The sequence below is a fragment of the Ptiloglossa arizonensis genome, chromosome 4, assembly GCF_051014685.1.
Source record: "Ptiloglossa arizonensis isolate GNS036 chromosome 4, iyPtiAriz1_principal, whole genome shotgun sequence".
In the NCBI taxonomy this organism is placed as follows: domain Eukaryota; kingdom Metazoa; phylum Arthropoda; class Insecta; order Hymenoptera; family Colletidae; genus Ptiloglossa; species Ptiloglossa arizonensis.
In genome coordinates, this window is record NC_135051.1 from 26,380,589 (window position 1) to 26,406,922 (window position 26,334).

The following is a 26,334-nucleotide window of genomic DNA, read 5'->3' on the forward strand; positions in this document are numbered from 1 at the left end:
ATTCCGGAGGGATTTCAAAAATTCAAAAATCGTTACGGTTGGAGCTGAAGGGAAAGTTTGAATTCCCGAGGGATTTCAAGAATTCAAATAAGTTACGGTTCGAGCCGAAGGGAAAGTTTGAATTCCAAAGGGATTTCAAAAATTCAAAAATCGTTACGGTTCGAGCCGAAGGGAAAGTTTGAATTCCGGAGGGATTTCAAGAATTCAAAAACCGTTACGGTTCGAGTCGAAGGGAAAGTTTGAATTCCGGAGGGAGTTCAAGAATTCAAATAAGTTACGGTTCGAGTCGAAGGGAAAGTTTAAATTCCGGAGGGATTTCAAGAATTCAAATAAGTTACGGTTCGAACCGAAGGGAAAGTTTGAATTCCGGAGGGATTTCAAAAATTCAAAAATTATTACGGTTCGAGTCGAAGGGAAAGTTTGAATTCCGGAGGGATTTCAAGAATTCAAATAAGTTACGGTTCGAGTCGAAGGGAAAGTTTAAATTCCGGAGGGATTTCAAGAATTCAAATAAGTTACGGTTCGAACCGAAGGGAAAGTTTGAATTCCGGAGGGATTTTAAAAATTCAAAAATTGTTACGGTTCGAGCCGAAGGGAAAGTTTGAATTCCGGAGGGATTTCAAAAATTCAAAAACCGTTACGGTTCGAGTCGAAGGGAAAGTTTGAATTCCGGAGGGATTTCAAGAATTCAAATAAGTTACGGTTCGAGTCGAAGGGAAAGTTTGAATTCCGGAGGGAGTTCAAGAATTCAAATAAGTTACGGTTCGAGTCGAAGGGAAAGTTTGAATTCCGGAGGGATTTCAAGAATTCAAATAAGTTACGGTTCGAACCGAAGGGAAAGTTTGAATTCCGGAGGGATTTCAAGAATTCAAATAAGTTACGGTTCGAGTCGAAGGGAAAGTTTAAATTCCGGAGGGATTTCAAGAATTCAAATAAGTTACGGTTCGAACCGAAGGGAAAGTTTGAATTCCGGAGGGATTTCAAAAATTCAAAAATTATTACGGTTCGAGTCGAAGGGAAAGTTTGAATTCCGGAGGGATTTCAAGAATTCCAAAATTATTACGGTTCGAGTCGAAGGGGAAGTTTAAATTCCGGAGGAATTTAAAAAATCGCTACTTTTCGAACCGAAGGGAAAGTTTGAATTCCGGAGGGATTTCAAAAATTCCAAAATCGCTACTTTTCAAACCGAAGGGAAAGTTTGAATTCCGGAAGAATTTAAAAAATCGCTACGTTTCGAGCCGAAGGGAAAGTTTGAATTCCAGAGGAATTTAAAAAATCACTACTTTTCGAGCCGAAGGGAAAGTTTGAATTCCGGAGGGATTTCAAAAATTCCAAAATCGCTACGTTTCGAGCCGAAGGGAAAGTTTGAATTCCGGAGGAATTTCAAAAATCGCTACTTTTCGAACCGAAGGGAAAGTTTGAATTCCGGAGGAATTTAAAAAATTGCTACTTTTCAAGCCAAAGGGAAAGTTTGAATTCCGGAGGAATTTCAAAAATCGCTACTTTTCGAACCGAAGGGAAAGTTTGAATTCCGGAGGAATTTAAAAAATTGCTACTTTTCAAGCCGATTGGGAAATGAAAATGGTAAAAATGGCGCGGTCGGTTACCTCGGGAGGGATTGATAAACAGGAACGCGGCGCGATTCACCGGAAAGCGTACCGGTATCCGAGCGTGATGCATTAAATAATAACGCCAGTGATTGCGAGAAACTCGCCGGTAGACCCTGCAATAGATGGCGAGCCGAAGGGTGAGACCGAAGGGGTGGGGGTTGCGCGAGAGCGGAATGGACCAAGGGGTGCAAGAGGAAAGACGTTGCCTCCACACCCCCCACCAGATATATCATCGCCTGGCAGTTATGTGTGTCATGAATTTTAGATTATCCTTGGATTAGATTAAGGGGCGGCGGGGGGGTGGTAGGTGCACCAGAGGCAGCCAACCAGCCCCTTGGCCCGCTAGTCAGTGCCGTAGCAGGATACCGGCGTGCCCCCGTGAATTATTTTTGGGTCCTCCGGCATCCCTTCCGCTTCCTCTCTTCCACCGACCCGAGGACGATTGATTTCTTGTTTCTCGACCGGTGGTTTTAACACTGCAACGGTTCCTTTGGATGGTACTCGAAGCCTGGAATCGGTACCGAAAGAATGTTTCGCTTCATCTTGAGTGCAGGATGTCCTGCAAGAACGTGTGCGTTATGTAGATAAATGTATTCGTAAATAAATGCAAAAGAGACACTGACACTCGAGCCCGAATTTTACGATTACAGCATCGTTCGCTCGAGAATGGTCTTTAATTCTTTGCACTCGAGGCTTTTCTGTTATCGGAAACTAGCACCTCGATGAAATGCTTCGAATAGTATAATTTATTTGAAATGGAACATTTTTCATTTTAGTATTTCAATATTGCAATATTGCAATATATATATATATATATATATATATATATATATATATATATATATATATTTATATTTATATTTTACTAGAAAGGAGTAATTGAATTTTAATTTCAATTCCAAACCACGATGGTTTTCCCAATTGGAGAAAGGACAACGAATTGGGACAACGAGAAAGGGTTAACCCTTATGCGCTCGAAGCATTTTTCTACGCAAGAAATCTCAAAGTATGCGTTTACATCGGATGTGAAAATAAATCGTAGAACAAACTTGAGTGTTATCTCATCGAGATATTTACAAGATACTTTATTTATCTCGAGTTTTCCTCTTGAAAAATTGAAACTTGGAAAAATTCGAAAAATCCCAGTGCATCGGTCGCTTTTCGAGCGCAAAGGGTTAACACTAGATTTACCAATCAGTTAAAATGACTGATTAAATCCCAAAGTACAACTCGATCGAACCGAAGTAACTTATGAACCCTAGAAAGATAAACCTTTTAGAGAGACTTTAATTTGAAATTTAAGCGTGGTTAAGAAGCATTACGATACGTCCTCTCTTCTTTTTTCCGAAATTTCGAGTCGAAATACTTTCAAAAAAGATCCAAGTTACCTAGGGAAAAACTAAGAGAAAAAAACCCCGTGAGAAAGATTCGAAGAAAATTGATCGCCCGAAGAAGAGTATAAGTTCGGTCCAGGCTCGTTTCGCATAAACAGGTAACGTTCATCGCGAACCGATCACAAGGGAGACGGAAGATCGAAGGAGTACCCTAAGAAGCGTAAGAGAGACAGTGAGACCAGAATGGTAGAAACGAGGAGCTAAACGGTGTTTCCGCCCCCGGGCAGATCCGATGCCGAATCAATTCGCGTAATAGTCTCGAGGGTTCCCGGTTGGTGGCGGGAAGGCAGGGGTTAAATCGACTGCAACTACCTCTCCGCAATTCCCTCGGTCTATCACTCTCTCTCTTTCTCGAGTGTCGGGACGAGAGCTCCGGCTGAACCCGCTTCGGATACGGACCATTACCGCACCTGTCCCTCAAGTTTCGCTCCACGAAGAGGATCGGGTCGAACGAAACGAGTCGGCCTCTAATGAAGAGAAGCAATCACTTAAGCCGGCCGTTAGACCGATCGGACGTGGGAACGCGTTTTATCTACGCTTTTATGTTCAGATACGAGAAACGTTTACGGGGCCCTTACCGTATAAAAACGACCTCGGGTTGTTTCGTGACTCCGTAACTGGTTCGCGTGGCGTCCGACGAAATGGGATTCGGTGAACGAACATTTTTACCAGTGTCTCTCGTTCCTCGTTGCGCGGTCCACGCGGTTCGATTCGCTTCGAAAACAATCGGAGACGTTTCTCGACGAAGAGAAACGGTACCACTCGGTTCCTCCACGAAAAGAAACGGTATCGCTCGGTTTCTCGAAGCGTACACGAAAGCGACCGAACCGAACAGTAAACGTTGCGCGGTCCACGCGATTTGATTCGCTTCGAAACCAATCGAAGACGTTTCTCGACGAAAAGAAACGGTACCGTTCGGTTCCTCGACGAAGAGAAATGGTACCACTCGATTTCTCGATGAAGAGAAACGGTACCGCTCGGTTTCTTGAATCATTCGTCTCGAATCGTACACGAAAGCGACTAAACCGAAGTGAACGTTGCGCGGTTCGATTCGCTTGGAAACCCATCGGAGACGTTTCTCGACGAAGAGAAACGGTACCATTCGGTTTCTCTCCGTCGAGAAACTGTACCACTCGGTTCCTCGACGAATAGAAACGGTACCATTCGATTTTTCGACGAAAAGAAACGATACCATTCGGTTTCTTGAAGCATTTGTCTCGAATCGTACACGAAAGCGACTAAACCGAACAGTGGACGTTGCGCGATTCGATTCGCTTGAAAACCAATCGGAGATGTTTCTCAACGAAGAGAAACGGTACCATTCGGTTCCTCGACGAAGAAAAATTGAACCACTCGATTTCTCGTCGAAGAAAAATGGTACCACTCGATTTCTCGATGAAGAAAAACGGTACTGCTCGGTTTCTCGAATCGTACACGAAAGCGACCAAACCGAACAGTGAATACTACGCGGTCGACGCGGTTCGATTTGCTTCGAAACCAATCGGAAACGTTTCTCGACGAAGAGACGGTACCAATCGGTTCCTCGACGAAAAGAAACGATACCATTCGGTTTCTCGAAGCGTACACGAAAGCGACCGAACCGAACAGTGAACGTTGCGTACCTCGAGTACCGACACTCGTGAAACCCGTCTACAATATGTATCTGTCAATAACCTTATCTAATCGATAACGCCGATTATTTAATTTGTAAAATAAAATGAAAATTGTTCGCGGGACGAAAATATAGATAAAAGAAAGAAAATACTTACTGGTGTTGGTCGAGTAAAGAGAGAAAAGAAAACGCGACGGAGATGCTGGATAAAGAAGACACTCGCATGGGTTGGTCTTATGCACCATTATAATTTCCTCAAGGTTTATTTCGAATTAGTTTGAATCACGGCGTCACGCAACACGTAGAGAGCCAAGAGAAAGCAAATGACGGATGATCGTTTTGATTGTGCGCATGTGTATGTACAGTGTGCGAGCCAGGTGAAAGTGCAACGACTCGGGCTGGACCGGAAGCGAGCTCGAAAACGGTCCATCCGCGAGTCTACGAACGACAGATGGTTCTCTCGATCCTAGAAATGAGAGATCGGGACGAGAATTTTTGTGTTTAATTCTTTTAATTTTCGTGTTTAATACCATCGCTCGATGAGAAACCGTGGAAACGAAAATAGGATTCCAGAGCTGTCGAGTACTCGAAACGTTCGATGAAAGCTCGAGGGTCGAAGTGAGATTCGTTTCGCGAAACCAAGCCGAGCATTATGAGACATCGGTATTCAGGTGACAGTGTGTTCGAATCCAGAGTCGAGAGACCAATTCTGTACACTTTTTGGGCATAGTGTTTCGAACGAGATCGATTGGCTGTTCAAGGCCACCACCCCTCTTCGTAAAGTTTGTCATTTCTTCGATCTGTATCCTCAATACACGACATATACGTGAAATAAAAGATCCAAAGTGATGTCTACGAATTATACTTGGTGGAAGAGGTACGCAAGGTGTTTAGAAATTATATTTCTCGTTCGTCCAATGTCCACAAAAAGTGTACAGAATTCTTGACCGGAAGCAGCAACGAATCGTTCTTCTTTTCTTTTTTTTTCGAGTACACGGCCAGCTAGAAGGGATACAACGCTCGGTCACCGAAAAAGCTTTTTCAATCGGTCTTTGCGTGCTTACGTGACGTCTTCCTTTTCAATGTTTTCTCCTCCTTTGTATTGATATTGTTCTTTTTTTTTTTTACAATAAAAAGCCGACACTTTCGATCGTGGGCCCCGAGGATCGTAATTCCTACCGATGATAATGATCAGAAGGATCGACGCAGTCGTGCTCTTTCCATTTATCAATTACAACAACAATAATAATAATTAATAATAATAATAATAATAATTTGTCAACCGACAGCATAAAATAAATTCAGTGATCACAATAAGACGATTGCCCGAAGCTTATTATCGATATACAATACTGAGTACCGTCCCCGTCTATCTCTCAGCTTCATTCTTTACTCATGTCTTCTCCTAGCACGATGGTCCACTTTCACGTATCCTTTCTAAGCGTTCTTCGCAGTCGACGTGTTTCGTTTTTGTTTCTCGTTCGCACAACGTGTTGAGAAATCACGGTGTGTTCGTCCTTAATCGTAAACGTCGAGATCGTGTCAGCACCCTTTGTGTTGCACCTTGGTGAGTGTTCATCGTGTAAGAAAGAAGGAATAGAAGGGCGTGTGTGTGTGTGTGTGTGTGTATGTGTGTCGTGTCTGTGTGTACAACAGTCTCTATTTTTTCTTTTCTTTTTTTTTTTTATCAATTTGTTTTTACTTATCATGCAAAAAACTTACTTGCGACCTCTAGTCTCGAGCATCTGTCTCTAGGTGTATATATACATATATACTTAAGTACTAAGCAGTCAAGGTATGCAACAATAAGAACACCAGTTGTTTTTTTTTTTTACATTTTCTCTATACCGAGTGTGAAACACTGGACAGAGGAATTCGCTGGCGCTTGCGAGACGCGAGAGAACAGAGAATTCTTATACAGACGGATGACGATGGTTCGATTCGAAAGAAGAGAAGAGCCTTCGTTCGTGCCGCAAGGATAGGATAATCAGGTACTAGGAACAGCCCCATGAAGTTCCAATCCTTTGAGTGAAAGAAGAAGTCTTACGTCACGCTTATGCCCCAATCGAGAAGATTCGAGACACACTTGCTGGAACAGGTATAGTGAACTCCTTAGAAAGAACTCAATCGGTGCGTGAATTCATTGCGATATTATTTCTTTTTTTTTTTGTTTCTTTTTTTCTTTTTTTTCTGTAAATAACTTTTTCCAATCCCCGAGAATTGTACTTAGAGTTTATTTATACCCTGTGAACAAATGTAATTTCGGAGATCTTCACGGGAATGAGTTACGTAACACCGATACAGAAAACGTATAACACGACTCGATAACAACAATAAACAAACGGATGATCACAAACGTCTAATATTCGTAGATTCACTATATCCGTTCTACTAACTACGGATAACATTCGTGTCTAGTCTTACGTTCTATGAAAATATATGCAATAATTTAATCGAGCGAGAATTAGTTTAGAAATCGCAACCTTTTCATTTTGATTCACGTATAAATTTTTAATGTACAATATCGTGGTGCTTCTCGATTGGAATAAAAAATGAATGTATATATATATACATATGTATATACACATATACAAATACATACGAATATAACGCGGTAAATCTATTTCTCGATTTAAAGACAGTATAAATTACACTCTCGAAAAATCGTCTTGTTATAAATATGATCGTCTATAATTTTAAATATCAGATTGTTTCAAAAAATATCGACAGTTTCGCGTGGAGTGAAAAATATAGAAACAATTCGGGATCGGGTAACGCGACGATCGAGTTACCCGATTGATTTTTCTTATTTATATAACTTTTGAATCCCAAAGGATAGGAACCCCCTCCGAACACTGCCCGCACGAAGCATTACGATTAAATATAATACACACCGTACAATAATTACAATAATATATGTAGTATTAATTAAGAAATATTACGTTAATAGTTATTATTAACCACGTGTATGGCTCAGTCTATTACGCTATGCTCATGCAACAACAACAATAAAGATACAACAATATTATTTACTTGTGTTTGTCATTTAATTATTTTACTCGTCATTTGTCTTCATTTTGTTCTTCTTACTCCCGTGTTTATTTGTTTGTTTGTTTGTTTGTTTGCAATCATCCCGTGTCTTCTCCCACATACATACTTCCTTTGCACTCTACACACTGTAGTCTCTCTCACTCTCTTTTGCAATAGAAAAACTTGGAAATTTGTCAAATATCAATCAACTTCGTTTCACCATCATTATATAATATTATATATGTATAAATAGATGTTTCTTTACGTTTACTTTATATTCCATTTATAAATTTATTTTCGTCCTTATCTTGACTGAGAGCTCCGAGCATAATAAATAATCGCGAGCCACGTGAAGTCTCGACAGAAGCCTATTTTACAACATTGTCCCGTGCGCGTGTATGCGTGTCTCTTATCTATGCCGTTCAATTGAAATTATATTTACAGTGATAAGGCGGAGGGCAAGTATGAAACGTTCTTTCTGCGATTATGGTAATATAAAATTCAATATGAAAAACCAGAGATCTATAAACACCAGTGTGCTATTGAAAACATTCTTCTTGTTTTAGCTTAGGAACTATTTATAATAAAGATACACAAGGGCGTTCGAAAATGGGACAATCGAGAATTAGGATAATTCGTTCATCCAAAATAAGTAAAAAATGTATAATAAAGAAGTTTTTACGCGGGAGGTTTCGTTTTTCGAAAAGCAGCACGCCCGTTTTCGCGACAGAACGAAGTCTCGTGTAAAAACGATAAAAAAGAGAAGAAGAAAAAAAAAAAGATTAAAAATGTTATTCCGGATTTTTTAACTTGATTTTGGACGAGGAATTGTCGTTACTTCGATTGCGCCACGAATTACGGAATACTTTCGTGTATACCGCGCGTGAATCGAATGCAATCTAAGCACTAGTTAATTCAGCGAAAAGTGAGAAAATGATCTTATATTGCATTATTTACATACGTGGAACATTATAACAAAGTAGACGCGATAAGAGGTAAACGTTATTGAATATTGCTCGTGAACTGTTCGAATTTTTGCTGGGACTCGTGCCGAGACATGTCACGTGGCTCAGTTCTATTTTCATCCAAGCCCTTAAGTAATTATAAAAAATAGTAATATCACAAAAATGGCGCAGGCAGGGCAAGGAAAGGACTAAAATATTGGGATAAGAGTATGGCAATGGATCGTTGCCAATTGACGAGCATGGATCAAATCAAGGAGCGGTCACGAATCATTCTATTCTGTTCTCTGCGCAGTTCTTTTCTTTTCAAAGACGAAAAGAGACTATTATTAAGTTCCATTTTCTCATTATGAGTGTTGTGTGTGTGTGTGTTTCTTTCGCTCAAAATAGAAGAACAGCAAAATAATCATCTTTTTCGTTTAGTCTACGGTAATGATAAAAAAATATTCTCATCGTCGGATTGTACTAATCACACTTGTTGATAGATAGTGTGCGATACTCGATCGAGTTGGATCGAAAAAATTGTCTTGCACGTTTCGGTACGATTGCAACGGAATCAACGCGTTTTTCTTTCAGCGTCTATATCTCGCCTGCGCTAGTTCATCCTGCCAGTTCTTTCGTTTATTAATAAACTTCAAAGTTTGATTGACAACAGTGACTTAACGACGGTCAGCTTATTTTTCACGATTTCCATGCGTTGAGCTTTTGCTTTTACTTTTACTTTTACTTATTTCTTTTCTGTTCGTATTTTAACGCTTTGACAATTAAGAATGAAAATAAAAATACAGCCTGATACGTCATAACAGTACTAGAAATCGCTTTTCACAGACTTTTACAGCTTTTACGGTCTCGATACACGTTACATTCTCACAATTTCGAAATTTGTTGTTACTTTCTCTCTCTCTTTTTTTTTTCTCTTCTTCTTCGTTTGTTTCCTTGCTTTGTTTTCGAGAAACATGATTAGCGCATCTTGGTACGGTAAAAGTGCTCGCCTTTTCGAACTGGCCCAAAATGGACTGGAATGACACAGTCTGCGCTTGAATTTCAAACACAATTCTAAACACAAAAAGAGTTCGAAACGAAATGGGAGATCAGTATTGGTACACTGCGCGTCAAATTTTCCTATCGCAATAGATTTCACGTCATAGATTCAAAAACTCTGTGAATCGTTCCTGCAAATTATAATCTCCTTATACGACCCTTGGTTATTAAATAACAATTAACCCGAAGAGGTGATACAAGCGAATTTGAAATACACTATCATGTGATAACAAAGACGTCCACTCTAAAATTGTATTATCTATTTACACTAACGCTAATATGATACTAATTTAATATCTTTAACAAAAAATAATCACAAAATGGTCTGCAGGTTAAAACATCATATGTTCGATATACAATAATAACAGTAATATATATATACATATGCACTATATGTATGTATATATTAATCGTATTTGAAATATGTTTCGCATACATGACGACGAAGTTGTCACATAACCTAATATCACAATCAGCGCAAGGAGAAGAATTAAAATAAGCAGAAAAATTTTGGTTCAAAATGAACGGAATGGCACTTTCTGCGTTTATCATTGAGTTTCAACGTATAAAAATACATATTCTCAAAAACCTTCTGTACACTATGAAATTTCTAATAACATACTCTCTATCTGTAGCTTTATCAAATAAATATTCTATATTCTTTGTTCTCTAAAGCTCTACGCAACTCATCGAATGGTAGAGTGTGTGCACACCTCTCTCGAAAAATCAATATCTATATCAATATAAATTTTCGATCACAGTAGTTTAGCAAGCTCTATAACGTGAGATCTATGCTTCTTTATGTTTTCCTCTCTTTCTTTCATTCAGGTTACTTTTTTTTTTTATTTTTTTTTTTTCGTTCGTTTTTGTTTTTACTTTTTTCCTTTTCATACGTTTTCCCTTCCAACTAATTGTGAAGAGTCGGTTTCGATTTACAGCTGGACTAGTTGTTGTCGTCGGCAGCACTTACTTGTCTCGTTTCAATACGCGAGAATAAAAACACTTAACAGTGTTACACAGCGCTAATGGAAACGGAGTGTACAGCGTGTAGGTTTTACTATGTTAAGGTATCATTTCGTTTTTAATGCGGTTCAGCGTTGTAGTACGATACCTTCACTTTAAAGTGGTCGGTGACCCCAACACAGTTCCTCCCTCCCTCCCTCCCACCCTTCCCTCCCCCCTACCCGCCCACCCACGCGTTACGTTTCGGCCCATCACGTTGTTTTGTCGTTCTCATTTTTCTTCGTTCCATTCTCACTTCGATTTTATTTTTTCGCTTATAGCTCGCCGACCGCAGAGCTAATGACGCGTATTAATTCCCCCGAGAGCCTGACGATGACCATAACACGGTAACGACAACGATGTTGATGAGAAGAGGCCGTGGTTTCACCCACCCACCCTGTCCACCCATAGTTCTGTTTCCCGCCCAACCCCGTTCGGCCTGCCCCATTAAGCGGCCTTCTGAAAGAGACACATTACTTTAGATTAACTTTCCTCGAAATTCATCGTACATGTACTTATAGTCGGACTGACGAAAGAATCGACTTGGGGAACCTCTCACCGTTCTCGTTCACTTTGTCGAGTGACCACCGTGGTCGAAACGAAACCACGGGACCGCATCGTTTGTTCCTACGCGTAAACATTCATATATGTAAATATAGGCACGTGATCTCTTTCCCTCAGAGTGACAGACTGGCATAAGTTGAAGCAGAATGTTAATTTTGAGTATCAACCAAGTTGATTCTTTCTTCGAGAGAACTATTGTTTAACTCTTCGGTGATACAGGCAACTGAGTATAATGTAGTTCGGAACAGGAGGCTATGCCATGTATAAAGGACAACCGAGAAGTTAATGATTAATCGTAATTGTAAATGTTTTGCAATCGCGTGAATGTATAGAACTTTTTGTAACTGTAGCTACTACTTGTTATTGTAGTAGTGTTAATATTAATTTTGAGTGTTGAAATTCCTCAAGTATTATTAAATAAAGAATTAAATTGCGGACAAGTAATTTCGAGGGTTATCCTACAATTAACTTACCGCATTTAGGGAGGGCTGCTCAGACGCCATAGATATTATGGAGTCGTTCAATGAGCTGTGGTGGGAACTGATCTGAAAATCGTTTCCAATTTTCCGCACCAACTTGAGTTTTAAACCCATGAAGTATCTGTCAGGAAAACAAGGTACGAATTTTTAGCGTCATGAAATACAGTGACTGATAGAAACAATTGGTACCAATGGTTAATTGTGTTTTTATACCTTCTGGAACATATCTTTAAGATCTTCTCTTGGTGAGACCCAAGATGCGACAGCATCACAGAAGAAGATGAAATCTTGCACAACTCCTGCTGGATTTACCGTAACCATTTGACACATACCTCTGAATGCTGAGTCTTTTTCTTCGTTATCTCTAATGCTCCGCAAAGAAGTACACCTAATAAAGTAGATATACACATTACTAAGTGATTGACATTCAAAGTGGACAAAGAAGGTATATTCATAGCAATTGAATTGAGAATCATACATTGAACATCACATCTTTCACCCTCTTATGTTGGATAGCTAAATATCCATATTTTTGCTAAATACATTTTTTTTTTTAAATATTAAGCACATTATAACAATAAATGTACCTTCTTTCTAATGGAATTGACGATTTACATTCATTCATAAGAATGTGATTATGACAAAAAATGACAGCTAGTCACTTGGTATAATATTCATTCCCACAAGTTATACATATATAGATTCTTATAACTAACATTTAACGAGGCAAATCTGTTGGCTTTTTTGAGACCAGTCCTATGTTGGAGTTTCCTATATTGTCATTTTTACATAATTAGTGAATGCTGTCTTAATTTTTCTTACAATTTTTGTCTCTGCTTCAATGTAATCAGTCTAAAAAATCAACTGAGAATTAAAAATTTGAACTACCAATGCAAAAAATTAAAAAAATTCAATATAATCTAAAATATGATAACACAGATCGTGTATTAAATATTTTGCAACTATTGTTGCATCTCCTTTTTTAAAAGCCTTGTTCAAAGGAAATTTCATATTTTTTCTAAAATAATATGACTGGCATCATACAATAGTACGATTTCATTAAGGCTTGGTTTACATTTGACATTTCTAACTTCAAGTTCTTCATTATTGCAACATAAAGGGACATTAGCGATAGTTATAGTTACAGCAAGAATGTAACTATGAAGATATACCTGACAAATATTAAAACTCTGTTATTAACATGCAAAGGACATTTCTGACTGAAACTACCTATACACAGTGACAGTATGTAAAAAAAAGGAAAAAAGTACATTTCTAATTTCCAATGCAAGGCAATAATACATAGGCCAAAATATTACACAGACCTAAAAGTGACAAATGTAAACCTACCCTAGTCTCTCAAACTGCATAATTGAAGAGCCCATAACATACACGGTGGCAAATCAATATAAATATACCATATAAACAATTAGATGTAAAACCTTTAACATGGTAAAAACCATTGGGTAAGTTTAATACTAGATTTAAGTTAAACTTGGCCCAAGTCTATTGTTAAAAGGTTTTACCTCTGTTTTGTAAAAATAAAATCATTATGGACTCGATACATAGTATGAATGCTACAGTATTCTTGCGCAAAAATTCTTAGCAGCCCCTGATGCAATGTACTGAATAATCGGGAATAATATATAATAATAAAGTGCTAATAAAAATAGAAGGTAATATAATAATTAATAGAATATAATAATAAAGAAATTTACACACCACTGTCGGACAAACTGCTGTAACATGGGGGCGACGTCGTGGGGACACACATAACCTAGGCGACCGATCGTTATGGCTACGGTTTCATTTCATTTCGGTAAGTAGACAAGTGAAGTGTAGTGAAGTGACCGGAAACACAAACAATAAGACAACTGATAGCGAACCAACGATCAACTCAGGCGAACATGTCGTTGTTTATAAATTTCAATTAACTTGTAATTAATCATTTAATCAATAATAATCAATTTAATATTAACAATCAATAGAGACAGTGGGAACAGAGGTGAACATATGAAATACCGACAATGAACATAGGCAATACCGTGCTATTGTAGCTGCTGAAACAATAATAAAAATTAGATAGCAGCGTGCGAGCCCATGATTTGTAAAAACCGACATGAGTATGATTTCTACCAATAAATATCAATACAAACAAGAACAACCAAGAAACACAGAACTAAAAATTTTGTTGTGAATTTAAGGCCAATTTAAATAACACTGGTTGAAACAATATTTGGGGCTTAGATGCAAGCATAGTATATACTGAATCGCAGTACGTTTTCATGGCAATACCAGCCATATAAAGCCTGCAGGCAATCGCACACCACTAAATTAGGTCCAATGTACAAATACTAATAATTTAACCCGCTGATAAACGTGCAAACGTGGCCATGTGGAACCACCCGAAGTCGTCAATCTGTGTGGTTATTACCTTTGATAAAATCATTTACAGAGAATGCACCTAAACTTAAATGCCACCGAATGCTGTATCTAACGTGAGGACTTTTTTTTTGCTTGTATACTTGGGAGACTTCTCATTAAATGATTATCGTTACCTAAGGTACACGATAAAAACTATACATGTTTTTGCGATCTATTTAAACACATGAAACATAATGCCTCAAATGAAAAGTTTCCCCTCATGTGCAGAGCATACTTCTAAGAAAAGGTATATTACTTCTACAATATGGGTGAACAATAGTAATGTAGTTGGTATTATTGCATTACTCAAAAAATGAAACTTTCCTACGCATTGCTCCCTACCATTTAAAAGTATGCTCCATATACTATGCTGTGTAAAAAAACTATACGTTTGATAAATACTGTACAACTACTCACCCGTGTTTTCTAACAGTGTTTTTGGAGTATTTGGTCTATTGATTATGTCGATAAGTTGGGTCAAAATTAATGGAATATATGCGCTCGTATCGGATCCTACGAAGCAGAAAAAACATGTTGTCAAGTATGGCCAGTTTTAAAATGTATCAATATACTAATATTTTTTAAAACAAATTTACCGAGTTTTATAGCTATTTCACCAATAGCCCATGTCGCATTGTTGCACACCGATATAAATTCAGGATTTAAATTCTGTCCAAGTATAGGCATAAATTCCGCTACATGAAATAATCATAAAATTAGTATAATCTATACAAAGATATTGCGACATTACAATGTACAAATCGACTGCGTCAACGAGCACGTAACACTCACGTATACATGGGAGAACATGTTGGAAGCAGGCCTTTGTAAGATCTCCTAACAAAGCGAAGCTGCTCTGTCTAACTTCAGGCATAACATCTTGCATACACTGATACAGCAGTTGCATTACAGTGCTATTCATTACTAAGCTTTCCATGTGACCGTCCAATCCTTCGGCTAAGCCGCTAAGAAGGTCTAATGCAACAATCATAAAATCTTTGTCAGGCGCCTCAAATTGGTCTGGGCTCTGAGTATTTGCTATATGTTGATTTAGCGTCTGCTCTACGAGGGATACACACCGCCTATTAAAAAAAAATAGTACACATGGACATTCAAATACAATCCAATTTACAAACTCTGAGTTTTAGACGAGTAACTTACCTATAGACGGGTTCGCAATAAGGAAGAAAACCTGATCGCAATGCAGTCGCAACAGAGGAAAGACATTCTAACAATGGGAAAAGGTCTTTGTCTTCATCTTTCAATACATTCCATTTATTAATTAGTGGTGGCATAAGAAGATTGATATAATCCGGTTTATTAAGATGATGTCCCACTGAATCAGCAAGTGTACCAATTGCATCGTACAATATTAAAAGATTTTTGTGTTGGTATTTACCTAGAAAATTGTTTGACCCACAACAATTAGTAATAGAATAAATATTCTGCCAAAATAATGTTTTTATGCCAATATACTTACCAAAGGCAAAAACAAGTGTTTCAAGAATAAATCCAAGATAAGGAACCAATTCTGTGCATGCTTCTTCTTCTAACGTTGCAAAAGCAGAACACGCAGCTTCTTGAACACGTTTATTGCCATCAAGTACTCTTTTGAGCAATTCAGTCATTAAAGGCTTCAAATTCGTGTCATGTGGCTGTGTGCACACCCAATGTGCGTAACGGCTTAGCGTCCAGCATGTAATGGCACGTACTAGCGCCTTTTTATCACTCAAGCAACTAATTAAATATGGAATTAATTCAGATAAATGTGGGATCATGCCAACCATGCAACCTAAAAAAGATTATACTTTGAATTATGATCTGAAAGTGCACAAAATAAAAGTAAATTTTGAAAACTGTTAAGAAAAGAACCTTCTGCTATAGCTCCTAACGCTAATATTCCAGACTCTTTGATTTCCCAATCTTGATGAAAAAGAGTCTCCTTTAAAATTGGTACTAAAACTGGTAATAATTCTTCTCTAAAGACATTTGCTAACATATCCAATGCAGCGGCCGAACATTTTCTTAAGTTCCAATCACTAAGCGTTGAATCATCGTCGCAACCATCTTCTGCGTCTATGTCTTCTTCATTACAACCACCATTCTCGTCTGTATGTTTGTTCATAGTAGCATGATGCATGTGATGTGTTTTTGATTTATGAAATCTTGGTCGGATGTCTTCTTCCCTATCTGGGATCATTTCGTCTTCTTCTACATCCCCTCTTAGGAGTATTATGTCAATGTCCGAGTATTTCATACCTCTTACCTATAAAAGTGCATTATGCATTTATTTACATCAATTGCTACATATACTTTCCTAATTTGTTCTATAATTACTTACCAATATAGGTACCAAACGAGTTAAATGCGGTGCAAGAGCTTCTTTACAAATTGGTTGCTCTGCCAGTGACAACCAAAATTCACAAGCTTCTAGAGCAACTCCTTCATCAGGATCTTGAGTTCTCATTAACATATACTCTATTATACTGTGCATATGTGGTATTAATCTATCCATTCGAACTTCAAGTAACATGACCAAGCCTCTGTAATGAACAACATAATCAACGTTATATTATGCACGTTTCTTTGACATATTTTCATTGAAAAAATAGATTGCTATACCTGCACACATTTTTTCTAACATCAGAATCTTCATCATTAGCCAGATGGAAGAGATTCTCCAGGAAACTATCTATGTGAATCATGAGGGCCTGTGTGCGATTAACAATAAACTGATTAACACAGGCAATAGCATGTGATCTAATTTTAGGGCTTGAATGTCTGAAAAATTGCAGGAATTTTGGGATCATAACATTTAATGGTCGATTAAGTGCATCTGAATCTAATATTTCTGCAGAATCTTCGCAAATCTTCTGAAGAGCGCCAAAAGCACCTTCGCAGACATCAAAATCTTGCGCATCCAACATTTGACAAAGTGCAGGCAGCAGCTCTGGCCATTTAGTCAATTCACCTATTAAAAAAAGAAGATTTATGTTGTAAACATATACTTTTCAACAATTCTTTATATTTTGCAACAAAAATTTACCTTTGGATGCAACAGTAGTTATTAAAATACCAACAGTTGCTCGAATCAGAGGCGATGGATCCCCAACAGCTGATAAACATTCTTGTTTGATAAAATTCGTTACTTCTGGTAAAAATTTATGAAAATGGGCCTTAACATTGTTCTTCAATATCAGTCCACTAAGCGACCTCGTAGGTTCATCTTAAAATAAAATGTATTATAGTAGACAATAATTAATACATTTCAGAATATTGAATTAATGTGGAAAATACATACCTTCTGATGTGAGTTTTGCTAAAACAAAAATAAGATAATTGTTGAAGTCTGGAAACTTGTTCAATTCTTCCAATTTCTGAGGAAAATTTGTTAAGGAAAAGTGAAAAAGAAAATATAAGTATTAAATACAACCATTGTTTGTAAAATCTATGAAAACAAAAAAAATTGCACACTCATATAATCGATATAATTATCAATTGCAAATGTTGCTATTACATAATAAACATAAAAAATTATACTATTCTCCCATTATGTTTGCAATATATTTGATATGTAAGAAAAAAAACCGGATAATATACAGCACAAAAGTCATATACAACATATCTCTACAAACATAAAATTTTCCCAACTATGAGATTCCTATATAATTAGCTACGTATAAGTTTTTATACAATATAGGTGTAATGAAAGAGAAGAAAAACTGTGTATACAAAAAATTTAAATTCCCGTAACTGTATAGTTCCGTCCCAGCTGTAATCCGCGGCAAACACACTTCTACCAACATTTATTTGCACGTATCGTTTCGTGGAGCCTGTTTAATTAACATTACGGGCGCGACTATACGCGAAATTTATCGATTATAGCGTCAAGAAAAACAAACTCGTCGACGATGTTAACATCATTTCAGACGCTACTCGCGACGAAAATCACGGATATCGTTAACATATTTCTTGGCGCTTGGGCATATAGCTCACGTGTTATTCGAGAAAAAGCTATGGACTTCTGTCGATCTTATCCCACCAACCTTAATCTCGAGCCGTAGAACGGTTTCACGAAAAATCCACAGACATGGTTATGCGATAAAGCGCACCTGGTCGCATAAAATTCGTATTTACTATGACACAGTGTCTTAACAGCTTTTCAATCGAACCGTAGACGACAAAAAAGGGGGTCCGTGACAGGCTGCGCAAAAGCGCGCCGAACGTTTTCACGTTCTAGGCCCAGCCGAATGGTCCCGTAGCCTTGGACTCTTCGTCGATATTAATCGTCATATTTTTCCGTAGAATCCAGAAACCGTTTCCAAAATAGAGAGCTTTCACGGGGAAAAGCACGCCCCTCGATCGACCTATCTACCCGCTTCACTTGTGTTACCGCGTCGCGGGTGTACTCACCGGGAACGAATCTCTCGAACGTATTTTTCAGAGTACGAAATTGTTTGGCACAGAACGAGAAAGGATACTTCTTGTACAGCTCGCTGAGTAGCCGTATCCGGGCTCTGAGACTCTTTGAGGAGTGTTAAGATTTGTCGAAGTCCTTCCTCTTGCGGTTGCCACGCCATTTTCATCGTGTTTTTCAACAGCACCACTGAACGCAGCCAGCCTTCTCTGACCTCGCAGATAAACGGAAGCTCTCCACGGTTACCCCCACCACCGCGCCACGAAAGCATTGGGATACCGGCTAACGACACCAGAATACTTTTGCGGATTTTCGTTAGGTTATAACGTTAAACTCGTAATTAATCTTTGGGGACTATTTGACAGGTATTTAACATAGTTTCACGACGATATACCGTTTTGGCATAATTCATACGGATAGACAATTGAACGTTCTCGGAGCTTAGCAGACAAACACTTCCGGCGACGGTAGAGACATCGATCGGTTTATTGTTTCGAATTCACATTAGTAGCTGGGTGAAATTTGAATTGAATGTATTTCAAATATCATTTTGAATAATAGATGTTGCAGGGAATGAAAATAAAATATTTGGTGCAAAACTTATGAAGATTTTGAAATTCATATTTTTTGGAGTTTTTGTATTGGTAATTGTATTCTTATTCAACAGCTAGAAAAAGTTATTTGTGATGTTATGTATTATAAGGATTTTTTATGCTTTATAAGTCGATTATAGTCGTGTAAATTGTATCTTTAATATGTTACTTATTTTTTATGAAGTACAAATGAATGCATAATAACGGTAGAGTAATTCGTTATCGGTATATTTAGCAGAAGCATTTATTAAATTTTTGTATATCCTTATTCTTATTCAATATTTTTTAATTAAAATTTAAATAGTATATTGCATATCGAAGCAAAATATTTGTATAAATCATTAATTTATTGACACTTTTATGCACATTGCATACTTGACTTTGGTCTCCAAATTTCAATTCCATCTGTACCAGAAACAGCAAGGACGTCATTCAAATAATCAGTCTGTAGAATAAAACAGAGCCCTATAAAAAGTTTCTTACATAATTTATTGTTACACCAGATACTTACACCAGCTACTTCACCATAATTAGATTCTAAAGTGACAAGATGTTGAGGAGGATCAGTAGGACTGCATATTCTAACTGTCTCATCTGTGGAACTTGTGATTAAACATCCTGGTCCAACATGAACACCACTAATACCTCTCTTGTGCTCAGTAGTGTAACACTTAACTGGTTCAAAATCTTCATTTGGATCTAGTACATGCAACTTTGCTCTACCATCTCCCACATAAACCATATCTCTTTGCATACACATACTCATAGGGAATGATTCTTGTGAAATCTGGAATACATTTACCCAGAATAATTAAATTTCTATTATTTTTATTTTATAAAGCTTTTACTTTAAGATTCTTACAGTAACATTTTTTATTTTTTTCCCTGCCTTTAAATCCCAAACAGCGACTGTTCCATCTTCGCTGGCGGATAAAATAAAATGGGAATTCATCCCTAGGCTAATAACAGCTCTTTTATGTGGTCGGTACTTTGCAATAGGATTGTCCATATTGGGTAATCTCGGATCGAGTACTACTACAGTTCTACAGAATGAACCGGTGGCAAAAAGGCCTACATCCGGACATGACGCGATACACAATAGAGCACCCGCCGAATTGATCCTGAAACGTATTTACAGCTTATATAAAACATTAAAAGTTTTAGGGGAATAGAGCATTTTACACAATCACTTTTGGCAGAGCGAGTAAAACCATGCAAAAAATATTAAGCCACTTGTCTGCTTGAATTCGTCTTTTAGATAAATCTTAAAATATAGTATCTGCAGTTTAACATAAGAAGTTTATAAGGACATTTTATTAAGTAGTTATTTTTTAAGAATAAAAATTCATGCCTTCCTCGCTCGGCCTTCCCATAACGAGAGCAGCGAAAATAACCAACTTGGTGTCCATGTACATTTGATAAGTTTTGGTTTGAATAAGACCACTATGGGTAAGTGCCCATGCCTTAACAGTTTGATCCCAACTGCAACTATAAACTATGTTTTCCATTGCTGTTAGGCCCCAAACCCATCCATTATGGGCTTCTGGTTTACACGTAACACATTCGCTTTCATTTTCTTCCGTAGGAAGTCTCCAGCATACCATGGACCGATCTCTTGCTCCGGATATACATATATGTCCATCCTTATTTAACATGCAGATGACACTATTCATTAGAAGTTCATAAAAGCGCAAAGTTTAATAAAAAAAATTGATAAAACACAATACCCACGTGCATTAACAGTAGGCTATCAATGGTACTATACTGTATATTACTAAGCGTTATCTTTTCCATAGAATCTTTTTTCTTCCATAATGAAATTTGTTTTTCCAATGCAACACACGATAATTTCCAAAATAGTTCATCTTCTTCAACTAAAAAAAATGACAAATTTTCATACATAGAAAAAATACAAACAAAATTGTTAGCAAATGTTATAAGTGAGTAAGTATACATTTCAAGTAGAAAGTTAAATATGACATTATGTAACTATTCATGAAGAGTGTTTTCCTTCCTGTTTATCAAATTAAATAATTAATCGTGAATTGTGTATATTTGTTTCCAAATGCAACTTGTGAAAATTAGATTTTGCGTTAACTTCTTAGAAGCTATGTAATAAGAAAGCAAACTTGGTAGATAAGATATGTAAAGTGCAGCTAATTATCATGTACAATAAGTAGATGGTGTTTTATTTATTTACAGAATGATTGGTCGTGCAAGGCGCAAGGTACAATCAATTTGAGCTAACCAGGAGGCAAAACTGGATAACCTGTATCTGGCCAAATACGATTTATTTTCACTTTCCATAGTGAGTCATCGTTTAATATCTCATGAAATTGTTTACACACTAAGCTCAAACCATGTACTAATGTAGATGAATCTATGAAGGAACAGATATGAAGAAATATCTGAAATATAATAATGAAATTATGTTAAAATTATCTTTTGTGTCAATAGAAACAAACATTATACGTTTCTAGTATAATTATTAGAAACTATAATATTACTTTATATAATTATTTATTAAAACATGTTGGATAAATATGTTTTCGGTAAAAAGGACTTATGAATATTTTTATACATGTGTATCATAATAGAATCTAACTTTTTAATACACTGTGCGAAAATTGGCATTTAAAAATGGCGACCGTACACCATTAACGTTTCGATAAATTTCTTTGAATGTTCTACTTCTTTTAATAGTATACGTTGCAGGTCACCGCTAACCGAGTTTATTCAACTTTGTGTACTTTACTTCGGAGATGCCTTCAAGAATATTATTCACGAAAATATTTTTAAAAGTATCTTACTAAAACGTACTTCAATGACAGTCACTTTATTATTTGTAAACATTCAATGTAACAATACATTGTCTAATAATCTTTGTGTTGCGGTGATTGCACTCACTCGTTGGAATGTGTCAAAATTATTTCGCGGTATACATTATCAAAACAAAGCTATAAATAAGAAACTTTAAAAATGATTAAACTACTTGTACCTTAAAGTATCACTTTACTGGTGAAAACTATATGTATGTAAATACATGCGACATTTACGTATACAAACCTCAACGGGAAGATCTAACAAGGATAATCGAGAATCCGTTTTATCATCTTTAACTTGAGCACAGCTTTGTTCATCATCGCACATTTTAATCTAGAATACGCTGTATTGAACGTCACGATTTTAAACAATACCATTCGACCGACTCTTAAACCTTCTGATGATTCAGAACGCAATGAGAACGAGTAAAAGTAACGGATGTCTTTTACCGATGTTATTTACCGTTTTGGTCCTTGTAATCGCCAGAGCCTTGCATGAGCCGAGTGCATGACTCACAATCTCCGTTTTAGTACATTTAAGACCAACTCCCAGTCAGGCCTGGCAACCAGAGCTGGGTAAAATTTGAAATAGAAGTACCAAAGGTCTTAATTTAATAGATGTAACGAGTTCAGTGGATACTGTTCAGTTAATGAAACATACATTTATCTATTAGAAAAATAAAATTTGCAAAATATTGTTTATACGTGTCAGAATTTATTCTCAAAATGATGTGACATATATTTCGTAAAAATTAAGAGTTTTGATTTCGTATGCTCTTCCACGTACCGGCATTCAATATAAGAACGCAATGGATACGTAATTAATAAATAAGATTTTTATTTATAGACTGTTAATTTGCAAAGTCACACACAAGCAATTTATAAAGAAGGCAGAAAATGAAACGGGCCATCTAGCGATCACTGTATCATACTACTATTAAAGTTTATTCTTATTGTTAATGACACACGAGTCTCTCTCAGGTTTCTGTGTTTCTGCATTTATTACAAAAACATATATGTCAATATTGCACTATACATACAGTTCAAATATTTGAATGAGTAGGAATTGTAATATTTTCCCAGACCAGACACAGAATACGAGAAAGTTGACATCCTACGATCTGAAATACCGGCAACGTAAAGCATTAATATGTATCTTGTTATTCTACACTGAAAAAATTCAGGTCAATTACACTGGACGAACGGTCATTATTGTGTGCAGAAGCACAAATCGTAAAAATAATTTAATTTGTTCCAAATTTAAATAATCCGAAAAAGTACAGGTGGCACCATCTACGGCAAAACGCCCAAGTTTGTCGAGAAATAGTTCGATCGTGAAGCGCTAGATAGCGGCCCAGGTGTTGTTAGACCGGGTATTCAAATGTAGCTTACAAAATATAAACTTTTCATAACAAATACGCATAAATATTGCGTTTAGAATTATTGACAGGATGCGTGTCCCATATGGAAGGATCGAAATAAATTTATACATACAATGATGTGCCAAATACTTCACGTACAAATTTTACTCGACTTTACATTGTAGTACACGTTCTAAGTATATTTCCTCTACGAAAAACTTTACGTGCAAATTATATTTTGCACTTACAATTTAACAGACTTACTATGTGCACTTCTGCACGCATTATTTATCTTCATTTTTCATGAACAATTTCTACTTTGCCAGCTACATTCTAATGCATGATTAGTTGTACCTAAAGAGCTTAGTACAATCAAGGAGAGAAAAGTTTCACATTTTTATTAAATAATGAGGAATCATGATTGTTGTACGGGTATGATCTAGGCAGAATACATTAATTTTTTACCTAACTGCGTACAGAAGCACAAATTCTAAAAATAATTTAATTTGTTTCAAATTTATATAATCCGAAAAAGTACAAGTGGCACCATCTACGGTAAAACTCCCAAGTTTGTCGAGAAATAGTTCGATCGTGGAGCGCTAGATAGCGGCCCAGGTGTTGTTAGACCGGGAATTCAAATGTAGCGTATAAAATATAAACTTTTCATAAAAAATAACGAAACATATTGCGTTTAGAGGTGTAGACAGTAAATCTGTTAGTTTGCACGTGTAAAATATAATTTTGCACGTAAAGTCTTACGTATAGGAGCTATATTTAGAATGTGTATTACAATTATAGGGTCAAGTAAAATTTATAAGTAAAGTATTTAACATAACATTCTATGTATAAATTGTATTCGAATTCTTATAGATATGACATGTATCTTGTGTATATCTGTAAACGCAATGTTTATGAGTATTTTTTATGAAATTTTATATTTTGTCAGCTACATTCGAATACGCGGTCTAAGAGCACTCGAGCCGCTATCTAGCGCTTCACGATCGAACTATTTCTCGACAAACTTGGGCGTTTTACCGTAGATGGTGCCACCTGTACTTTTTCGGATTATTTAAATTTGAAACAAACTAAATTATTTTTAGAATTTGTGCTTCTGCACGCAGTTAGGGCAAAAATCAATGTATTCTGCCTAGATTATACCCGTACAACAATCATGATTCCTCATTATTTAATAGAAATTTGAAACTTTTCCCTCCTTGATTGTACTAAGCTCTTTAGGTACAACTAATCATGCATTAGAATATAGCTGGCAAAATATAAATTGTTCACGAAAAATGAAGATAAATAATGCGTTTGGTCGTGTACATAGTAAGTCTGTTAGAATTTAAGTGCAAAATATGATTTGTACGTAAAGTCTTACGTATACGAAATAGACTTAGAACGTGTATTACAATGTAAAGTCGAGTAAAATTTGTACGTAAAGTATTTGGCACATCATTGTATGTATAAATTTATTTCGATCCTTCCATATGGGACACGTATCCTGTGAATACTTCTGAACGCAATATTTATGCGTATTTGTTATGAAAAGTTTATATTTTATACGCTACATTTGAATTCCCGATCTAACAACACCTGTGCCGCTATCTAGCGCTTCACGATCGAACTATTTCTCGACAAACTTGGGCGTTTTACCGTAGATGGTGCCACCTGTACTTTTTCGGATTATTTAAATTTGAAACAAACTAAATTATTTTTAGAATTTGTGCTTCTGCACGCAGTTAGGGCAAAAATTAATGTATTCTGCCTAGATTATACCCGTACAACAATCATGATTCCTCATTATTTAATAGAAATTTGAAACTTTTCTCTCCTTGATTGTACTAAGCTCTTTAGGTACAACTAATCATGCATTAGAATATAGCTGGCAAAGTATAAATTGTTCATGAAAAATGAAGATAAATAATGCGTTTGGTCGTGTACATAGTAAGTCCGTTAGAATGTAAGTGCAAAATATGATTTGTACGTAAAGTCTTACGTATACGAAATAGACTTAGAACGTGTATTACAATGTAAAGTCGAGTAAAATTTATACGTAAAGTATTTGGCACGACATTGTATGTATAAATTTTATTTCGTTCCCTACATAAATGACACGCATCCTGTGAATACTTCTAAACGTAATATTTATGCGTATTTGTTATGGAAAGTTTATATTTTGTAAGCTACATTTGAATACCCGGTCTAACAACACCTGAGCCGCTATCTAGCGCTTCACGATCGAACTATTTCTCGACAAACTTGGGCGTTTTACCGTAGATGGTGCCACCTGTACTTTTTCGGATTATTTAAATTTGAAACAAATTAAATTATTTTTAGAATTTGTGCTTCTGCACACAGTAGTGACTGTTCGCCTCTGTAGATTTTGCAATATCTTGATGTTTATTGATCATAATTATTGATAACTATCGTAGGATCATAGTTTAAACAATTATTGAGATCGTCCTAGCATAAATAATGGCTTAAAATATTATTTTGTTCAAGTATTCTTCGTTCGCGATGGAATTGTTGTCATTGAAGTCCAACCGAAATTGTCAAGGCTACAGATATCGATAACCAATTCATAAATGTTCATCACGATGATTTTTCTATCTAGAAAAGCGATTAATTGAATTTCGGCCCTTTTAAGTAAAAAATACAACTTCTACGCATATCGTGTAAATTATAAGAATTAAACAAATGTTAAATTAATGTAACAAATAGACAATTATTACTTTCCAAGCTTTAAAACTTTACGAAACACGTTTTACTTGAAATCTCGATCTAAATCAATTTCTATAAGTAACTTTATCATTTTTAATGCATAAATGAGAGGCACATTGTTCGATTAATATTAGGAACATGCATAAATGTTAGTAACAATCATGGAAATGAACAAACATTCACCGAAATCGTTCGCTTTCGCAGATTTCGCAATATCTTGATGTTTATTTATCATATTTATTAACAACCGTCGTAGGATCGTAGATTAAACAATTATTAACAATGTCCTAGTATAAATAATG

The 26,334-nt window shown here is 36.4% G+C and overlaps 2 protein-coding genes across 5 annotated transcripts; both read right to left on the reverse strand.

Annotated features, from left to right (window-relative positions):
* Nucleotides 1-10,847: 10,847 nt before the first annotated feature.
* Nucleotides 10,848-18,758, reverse strand: Tnpo (transportin 1). Of its 2 annotated transcripts, none has more exons than XM_076308220.1 (15): nt 18,600-18,758; nt 17,420-17,495; nt 17,165-17,344; nt 16,741-17,089; nt 16,460-16,661; nt 15,991-16,384; nt 15,599-15,910; nt 15,280-15,517; nt 14,911-15,200; nt 14,715-14,813; nt 14,536-14,631; nt 13,417-13,492; nt 11,908-12,082; nt 11,689-11,815; nt 10,848-11,107 (listed from the first exon to the last, which is right to left on the reverse strand). In XM_076308220.1, exons 1-14 carry the CDS (start codon nt 18,702-18,704, stop codon nt 11,708-11,710), a joined length of 2,700 nt encoding a protein of 899 aa, XP_076164335.1. In that variant the 5' UTR covers nt 18,705-18,758; the 3' UTR covers nt 10,848-11,107; nt 11,689-11,707. The 2 variants fall into 2 exon arrangements, with proteins under 2 accessions (XP_076164335.1, XP_076164334.1); XM_076308219.1 differs by having other exon boundaries at nt 10,848-11,110.
* A 582-nt stretch (nt 18,759-19,340) lies between these two features.
* On the reverse strand, nt 19,341-22,482 carry LOC143145455 (F-box/WD repeat-containing protein 9). Of its 3 annotated transcripts, none has more exons than XM_076308846.1 (7): nt 22,195-22,478; nt 21,377-21,536; nt 20,860-21,002; nt 20,527-20,771; nt 19,991-20,249; nt 19,640-19,915; nt 19,341-19,573 (listed from the first exon to the last, which is right to left on the reverse strand). In XM_076308846.1, exons 1-7 carry the CDS (start codon nt 22,276-22,278, stop codon nt 19,487-19,489), a joined length of 1,254 nt encoding a protein of 417 aa, XP_076164961.1. In that variant the 5' UTR covers nt 22,279-22,478; the 3' UTR covers nt 19,341-19,486. The 3 variants fall into 3 exon arrangements, with proteins under 3 accessions (XP_076164961.1, XP_076164962.1, XP_076164963.1); XM_076308847.1 differs by having other exon boundaries at nt 20,542-20,771; nt 22,195-22,477; XM_076308848.1 differs by lacking the exon at nt 21,377-21,536 and having other exon boundaries at nt 22,414-22,482.
* Between the last annotated feature and the right edge of the window lie 3,852 nt (nt 22,483-26,334).